The following is an 8,296-nucleotide window of genomic DNA, read 5'->3' on the forward strand; positions in this document are numbered from 1 at the left end:
GGAATCACACTGCAATCCTCATGACAAAAATAAGATTGACATGTTAGAAGCAGAGCCAAAGGACAAAGCAATGCACAGCGAGTAGTCTGGCTATCAAACTCTTCAAGGAGCAGGTTCCACAATTCTTGCTGATAAAGCAGGCAATCTTTTTCCACCTTCAAAATGATATGCAAAATACCTCTATTATCTGCCAAGATTAGCTCGTTACTTTCTGATGCAGTGACACTTAAAATCTGACAGTTGAGCCATCTCTCAGTACTTGGCAAAATTCTGGCACATCTACTCAGGGTACAAAATGTAAGTCAGGAAAGTTGTCTTGCCTACTGTGAAGTGCTTCCCAGTGTTGTTTTTAAGATACACAGCTGTCTTTGGTTTTTTAGGTAATATACTTCTTAATTTGCAAAATTTGAACACTCCATGACAATTTACAGTAAAGTAGTTTTGAGGTAAAAGAGTAAATTTGGCTCTCAGTACTTACAATCAAAGTTCTCAAATCAATTTCAGTTTGGAAATGGGAATTCTTTACCTGAATTTTCCTATATTAGCATTAAGAGATGTGGAGTGAGTGGGCAAAATTTATTCCAGGGCCAAAAATAGAATGTTACAAAGGAAATCTAACTTGCATTGTAGCAGGAAACTTGGTATACTATGAAGCATGACTATGCATGACTACTTTACTAAGATGAAATAAACAAAGACATTTACCATGTTTTGTGAAGATGGGTTTTTTCTGTATTGATCTCTTGCTAGAATTATCTGGTACTTGGTAAGGCTGGGAATGTCCCGCCTTGCCAGAACTCCAATTTTAATCAGGCGTCCAGCAAACGTTTCTAGCACCTGCAAACAAAACACAGAAGTGCAGCTGAGATATGAAGGTATTTATATTTACCCCTATAAAGCATTTTTGTCTTTTACAGATCTTGCACAAGAAAACACATGCCCAGGAAAGTGGTAAATGTCCCCTTCCTGGAAACATCCAAGGTCAGGTTGGATGGGGCTCTGAGCAACCTGATCCAGTTGAAGATGCCCCTGCTCACTGCAGGGGTTGGACAGAGCGACCAAGAAAGGTCCCTTCCCAGACAAACCATTCTGTGACTCTATGACAAGCAGCTTATTTATGTGAAACACAGGATTTCAAAACAGACTGTACTGATTTCTGAATAATTCATTGCTGTGCCAGATGTGCCTGGTGCTCTGCCCCAGCCTCAGGTTCTCCACTATCAGGGTGTTTCTAGGCTAATTTTCAACATTTTTTCTAAGAATTTTTACAACTTGTTTCCCTAAGGATATGTGCTCTCCGTCCTATACACAAGCACCCTTCTCCTGCCAAGGTAACTATATCCATCAAATAACTGAGAACTGGAAACAGACACTGTGCTTTTATAATCACACAAGTACTGATGGAGCAGAATGGGAATGAAACAGGATGGGCTGCCAGCTCCTGAGCACATGCTGCAGCTCCCTCCCTCTCTCCCTGCTAACCCTAACTTGACTAGGCTTGCAGTCTTAGGACAGCTTGCATCCACCTTTGAGCAGCCTAAGTTACCACAGGCTGAAGACCAGCCAACAGGTCAGAAAGCTGTGTGTGGAAGGGATGGGAGCTGGGAGCAGTGGGTACATGGGTCTGGCCCAGCAGTGTGCCCCGTCTCCTTCGGAAGCTGTGCCAAAAGGAAGTTTGTTTTTATACATCACATGTACCTGCTTTCCACATCAGTGAAACAAGGGAACTGACCTGCACTAATTCATTAATCTTGTTTTTCCTCTTTGCTTCTCAGCCTTAGGTGGTCAGGACTTTTTTTTATATAGACTTAGTTTTGCTTGAGTGCTAACTCTGTAATAATTGGAGTAATCACATTTGTTCTACAAAAATTACTTACAATCTGTTGGCCCACTTGGCTACTGGCACCAAAAACATCTTAGTGCACAACAACAAGCTTCACCAAAGGCAGTCTTGACATGGGTTGACAGCAGAGAGTTTCTGATAACTGTTCACATGCATACAGTGCTTCCCAAGTTTTCTGGGCACAGGAACACCAGCCCAGCTGAGCTAAGAAGCCTGTAGCACAAGAACCTCATCCCCTTACTGCTGTTCTTTCAGCCCACTGAAAATCAAGTCCAACTGAAGCAGTAAAAGCAGGTCTGACTTCAGGCTTCAATCAATACTGATCTAAGGATGTCTTCAGCTTGCAAAGACAAAATGCCCTAACAGAAAAAGAGACTAAACTGTATAAGTGCAATGGATGTTTACACACTAAGTAACAATATTCCATGTTATCTTCACACATTTAGTGTATCCTGGGTTTGTAGAGCCTGTTTGGATGCACAAATACTATTAACAACCACACTCTACTCATACCCTGTCAGTGCAGTGGCACCTTAGTTGAACTTCTCTCTGCTTGCTTAGATTATGTTTCTCATTTGGTACTTCACACTGTGTGCAGTGCCTGCCTGGCTAATCCTGAGAAAAGGGGTGGGAATAATTGTCATTGTCAACTGCAGCAGCACTAATCCTCCAAAAAATCAAAACTGCAAAGAGGACTTTGTAAGGGTGAACAAACACTTGTTAAAGCACCAGCCAAACCAAGGACACAATGTGCTGGGGAATTTCCACGCTGCCCTCCCCATGCCTGCAGGTCTTTCCAAAACAGCTCACTGGAGTCAGCAGGCTGAGCAGATTATGGCAAAGGCTGCTGAGAAAGAATAGAAACAAAGCCTAAATTCTGAATGCTCTAGTGCATTTTCAGTTGCTTGTATTCCCTACTCCAGCCCCTCAGACAGGGATGCACAGCTCAGGCAGCTTTGCTGCTTTTGCCCTGCTCATCTGCTCCCGGCTGGAGGGGAAAGGGAAGAAGCCGAAAGGAGCACCTGGAAGGCCCCTGGGAGCAGCTCTGGAGGCAGGATGGTGCTGAGGAGCACAGCCCACTCCATGTCTCTTGGGGGAGTGGGTGTCTGAACACCCACCTGCACCCAAGATTCCCATCTCCAGGCCTGCCTTTACCCCCAGGGAGCCTGGGTCACAGCCTCGCATGGCTCCCCAGGCAAAGGAAAGCACAGCCAAGAGACTCCAGCCTGAAGCATTCCTTCTAATTAAGGCTAATGGATTAATAAGCGCAAATAAACCTCTAACAACAAGCAAACACCAAAAGGAAACTAAAACATTGCTAGGAATTTCTGGCAAAAAGGAACAAAAACAACAGCAAAAAAAAAGAAACCTTTTCTTACAATACAGTCAAAAACATTAACCAAGTCATTTGGAAGGCTAAATGCACACGAAATAAATTTATGTTTTTTGGTTTAGTTTTATGAGTTTAAAATTTAAAACTTCATGTTTTATAGAATTATAGAATTATAGAATTATTTGGGTTGGAAAGAACCTTAAAGATCACCCAAGTCCCACCCCCTGCATGGGCAGGGACACCTCCCACCAGCCCAGGTTGCTCCCAGCCCCATCCAACCTGCCCTTCAACACTGCCAGGGATGGGGCAGCCACAGCTTCCCTGGGCAAGCTGGGCCAGGGTCTCACCACCCTCACAGCAAAGAATTTCCTCTTAATGTCTAACCTAAATCTCCTTTCTTTCAGCTTAAAATCATTCCTTCCCATTCTATCACTCCCTGCCCTTGTCCAAAGCCCCTCCCTAGCTTTCCTGGAGCCCCCTCAGGCACTGGAAGGTGCTCTAAGGTCTCCCTGGAGCCTGGTTGAACTTCATGCAGTTTGCACGATCAAGCCTGTCAAGGTCCCTCTGGATGGCATCCCTTCCCTCCAGCACATCACCTCACCACACAGTTTGGTGTCACCAGCAAACCTCCTGAGGGTGCACCGAGTGCCACTGGCCATGTCCCAGACACAGATGTTAAACAGCACCAGTCCCTGGGGAACACCCCTGCCAAACAGCTTGTTATTGTTGTGTTGTTTTTAAATCTGGCCTGTCACTTTAAAGGACAGAGACAGCAATGTCTGTGCCAGCTTATAAAAAGAGGTATTTAGAAAAAAAATATATAACCTTTATCCATGCAAGGGATAACTCAGTGCTCTTTGTTTTCACAGGATACCACTGAAAAAGTACTTGACTCTCCCATCAAACTCTAAGCAGTTGGACATAAGGACACTTGAAATGCTGAAGATCAACCTGAAACTGTCTCCAGCAGTAGAAATGGAATCAGTCTCTGAACACAAATGTTTCTCTAGTTTTAATTTAAAAGTGCTGTCCATATACGTAAAATATTTCAGCACTGGTTTATTATTTCCCATACTTGTTGCACAGCTTTTTTAAAAAGAGATTTCCATTACATGTACTTTCATGTTTCATCCCTTGACCTAGTTTATAACATGTAAGAAAATTATATTGTCACTGTTTGCTCAGTGTACACCTGTCTGATTTAATCATCTTCTGCAAAATAACCCAAGGAAGACCATTATGAAAGACAGCAGGATCCAGTCACCTGGAGCTTCAAAACTAATAGGGAACAGTAAACATAACCTACTTAGAAGAGATAGAGAAACAAGCCCTACTCAGAGTAATTACATTTATCTTGCCTCTGTACCTTTACTGTTAATTAAAAGGACAATACTGCTGGAAAATCTCCTCAATCTTTCCAAAACATTTAAGCATTACATTCCCCGTTTAAAAACAGAACCGTAGAATTAATTTAAATTAATTGCTTACTAAAACTCATGGATTTTTTTTTTCTCACTGAATTGAGTTCAAGAAGCTGACAGATTTACTACCAATATATATGAAAGGCAACTAACTAGCAAAGTTATCCCATACTTCACTAAACTTGCCAGAAACGTAAAGGCTTTTGCTGAACAAAGTATCTTCCTGTGCAAATCACGCTGATTTTTTGAAGTTTGCACCTGGGGTTAGTTTAGGACCTGCTGCTTGGAGCCTGGGCATTAGCTGAGGGCCACCATATGCATTACAAGCAGAACTGCCAAGGCGAAGAGCTGTTACACCTCATTAAAAACTGCTGTTAATCCGTTTTCTCTTGGCACAATAGAAAACAAAGCCTCTAAATAAACAACTTGGCCTAATTATTTTACTGCAGATTTGCAAGCATTCTTTACCAAAGCAAAACAAGCAACCTCCCACGCATAAATAACTGTATTGTATTTTTCTCAGAGGAGAGAAGGAGGGCTTTGAGAAACCACATGCACCACATGGACATTACACTGCTCCTGCTCTCTGCTCCAGATTTTCAAATTTTCAACAAAGGGGGCAAAGAAAGGGAAAGGGAAGACTTCCTTCAAGCTCTGGTCCCACCACCCAAAGCTGGAAAGGCAGTTCAGAAGGCATATGTATCACAAGTCTTCACAATGGGGTTGTGATCATACTGTCCTGGGGCAGGACAAACTGGTTTTGCAGGAAGGAATGCAAGTCACCAGAGCCTTCTACAGCTCCAGGGAAGAGCAGGGAAGAGCAGAGGTTAGATGAAGATCCAGAGCACTGATTGCTTTGCTTGAGGTCTGAAACTAAGAAGGTTTGGGTTTCACAAAACGTGCTCCATCCAGAAGTCTAAGTGCAATAACCTAATATTCCTGAAAGGAAATTCCAGGAGAAAATCCCAGGAACAAACCATGTTTAGTCTCTGCCAGCCTAACTCCAGGTTGAGTGAAATAGTCTTGAGATACCATCAAAAGCAGAAGTGCCCAGGGAGCCCAGGGAACAGGCACGGGGCTGCATCTGGAGGAGGAGCTGGGGCAGCTCACACACCCTGCGCTGGCTGTAAGGAAACTTCCCAGGCACACAAAGCACACAAATTTATGCACAGAGTGAGAACAGTTTATTGCAACATTTGATAAAGCCTCCCAAATCATAGTACAGTATATGAACAAAGAGAAAGAGGACAATTATTAACAAAAACCCATGGGTTTAGGACAGGGAAGGACACTGCAAGAGGCATTTGGAGCCATGATTAGTGCTCAGTTTCAGTTTTTCTCCCTGTAGAACCTCGAAGTTACAACAAACAAACTCTAACCAGAGGCAGAAAAGTGCTATTTTGTGCAAGCTTTTTCTGATATTTTCTTACCTTTCCAATACTGAAAATAAAGTAACAGGGACACAGCAGGGTGCAGTGTCTTTAAGCTGATCTTACAGTTCTCAAAAGCCAATACTGATCAACTGAGTAATGATCTTGGCACCTCTAAAAGTTTTGTTGTCAAGTTTGTACTAACTCATTCAGATGATTCACAGTCTTCCCACTCTCCAGGGATCTGTTACAATTGAACATACACTGTCCTTCCCTGGGAAGTTGTATTCACCAAAGAGACACAATGCCCTGTCCTCTTCTAAAACTTCAGGGTCTTTTTTTTTTATTACAGCATTTTTCATTTCTTAAAAGTTACAGAAAATGAAGCCCTACAGTTTTAACCTTTCAATTAATTTCACTGAGAGTACTTTTACTTGAGAAGGTATAAGAAAGAAGTGGCTTTTCTAGATCAGTCTTCTGTTCAGTAACAGCAAACATCATCACCTTGCCAATTTGCTTTCTTTTATATTCAGAAATTCAACCTGCCAGGAAAGCACCAAGAATACAGCAGTGCCTCAAGAGCGACTATTTATTAGTCAGTCATCACACACAAAACTAACAAGTTGGGGGGGAATCAAATAAAACAAAAAGCAGCTTTGTTCAACCCCAGTAACAATTAGGTACTCTGTTTTGTTCTCATCTCCCGCAACAATGCTTATCAATCCTCTAAACAGGAATAATTTAAGTAACTATTTAGTCTCATAATTAAGGCTTGAACCGTTCTATGATTCTATGAATTTCAGGTCAGAGAAGAGTCTGTGATGCTGACACATTGCTCACAACTAGGAGGTGAAGCATCCTCACAGGGGAACTATTTGCCTCAGTGCAACCAGTGCATTCCACTTTTCTGCAAAATAACCCACAACAGTACCCTAGGAAAGAACTGTTCTCTCAGGACATTCCCACTGGAAGTTGTTCCTCCATTTGCAAATTCTCCAAGAAGCAACAGTCCTTGGCTGGTCAGCTTTGGCTTTATAGAAACAGCAAGATTTCAGTTTGCAGTGTCTGAAGTCCAAGTCAGGACTCTGGCTTCTAAGGTAATTAATTGTCACACCAAGATCAGTCCAGAGCTTAGGTAATCAAAGCTGAGCCTGGGAGAAAGTTACTGACAAAAAAAACCACAAAAACAAAACAAAAACAACAACAACAAAAATCCAAACAAAAAACTCCACACACACACAAAAAACCAAAAAAACCCAACAATAACAACAACAAAAAAAACACACACACACACAAAAAATCAAAAAAATAAAAAAAGAGGGAGGTAAAATGAAACATCATATCAGGGTCAACAGTTAGATCCTCCAGCCTTTGATCTCCTCCCTCAAGCACCTCAACAGTGCACAGCAAGGGCTATTTTCCTTTTATCCTAAAACCCCAGAGGTTTCTCCTTTCCTACCTGTGCAGAAAGGATAATACCTATTTCACATTAAAGTTGGAATGCAAGACAACTACAAATAGAACCATTTTGTTCCACACAGATCCCCGATTTAAATTCCAATCCCGCTTTAATTGCCACAGCCATCCCCTTAACAAGTCTGCCCATCTACACCTTTCTCATACAGGCTTAGAATCCCAAACTGCTTTGGGTTGGAAGGGACCTTAAAGATCATCTAGTTCCTACCTCTCTGCCATGGGCAGGGACACCTCCCACCAGCCCAGGCTGCTCCAAGCCCCATCCAACCTGCCCTTCAACACTGCCAGGGATGGGGCAGCCACAGCTTCCCTGCCCAACCTGAGCCAGGCTCTCACCACCCTCACACCAAAGAATTTCTTCCTCAGATCTCATCTCTATCTCTCTCAGCTCGAAACCATTCCCTCTCATCCCATCCCTCCCTGCCCTTGTCCAAAGTGCCTCCCCAGCTTTCCTGGAGCCCCTTCAGGCACTGGAAGCTGCTCTAAGGTCTCCCCAGAGCCTCTTCTCCAGGTTGAACACCCCAACTCTCTCAGCCTCAATCTCTCTCAAACCCAAGACTCCCAGTTTTCCTCAGTAAGAACAAAATCCTGTAGCTGTCAACTTCCAAAGCCCGACTTTCAATAACAAAATGATCTATAGCTTTTGCACTCCTAACTGGAGACAGTTTGGAATGAGCTTGCAGATATGCCTGAATATAAACGAAAGATCTGCCTTTCAATCACGGTTTGGAAACTTAAAAAAAGTCACAAAATGAAGGAGTAACGGGATAGGAAGAGCAGGAGATGGAAAAGGCGAGGAAAGAGAGTATGAGCGAATCGTGAAAAAACACACAAAACCCCAGATTTCTGTGTC

General features: G+C 42.8%; 1 protein-coding gene across 1 annotated transcript in view; it reads right to left on the reverse strand.

Moving 5' to 3' along the window:
• The window catches only part of FANCM (Fanconi anemia, complementation group M), a 66,777-nt gene that overhangs the window by 38,062 nt on the left and 20,419 nt on the right, over positions 1 to 8,296 (reverse strand). The window contains exon 6 of the mRNA XM_010001203.1: positions 706 to 837. Within this exon, the coding sequence (XP_009999505.1) occupies positions 706 to 837 (132 nt within the window). The remainder of the gene's footprint in view (positions 1 to 705; positions 838 to 8,296) is intronic.

The sequence above is a fragment of the Chaetura pelagica genome, unplaced genomic scaffold (assembly GCF_000747805.2).
Source record: "Chaetura pelagica isolate M959 unplaced genomic scaffold, ChaPel_1.0 scaffold206, whole genome shotgun sequence".
Taxonomy (NCBI): Eukaryota; Metazoa; Chordata; class Aves; order Apodiformes; family Apodidae; genus Chaetura; species Chaetura pelagica.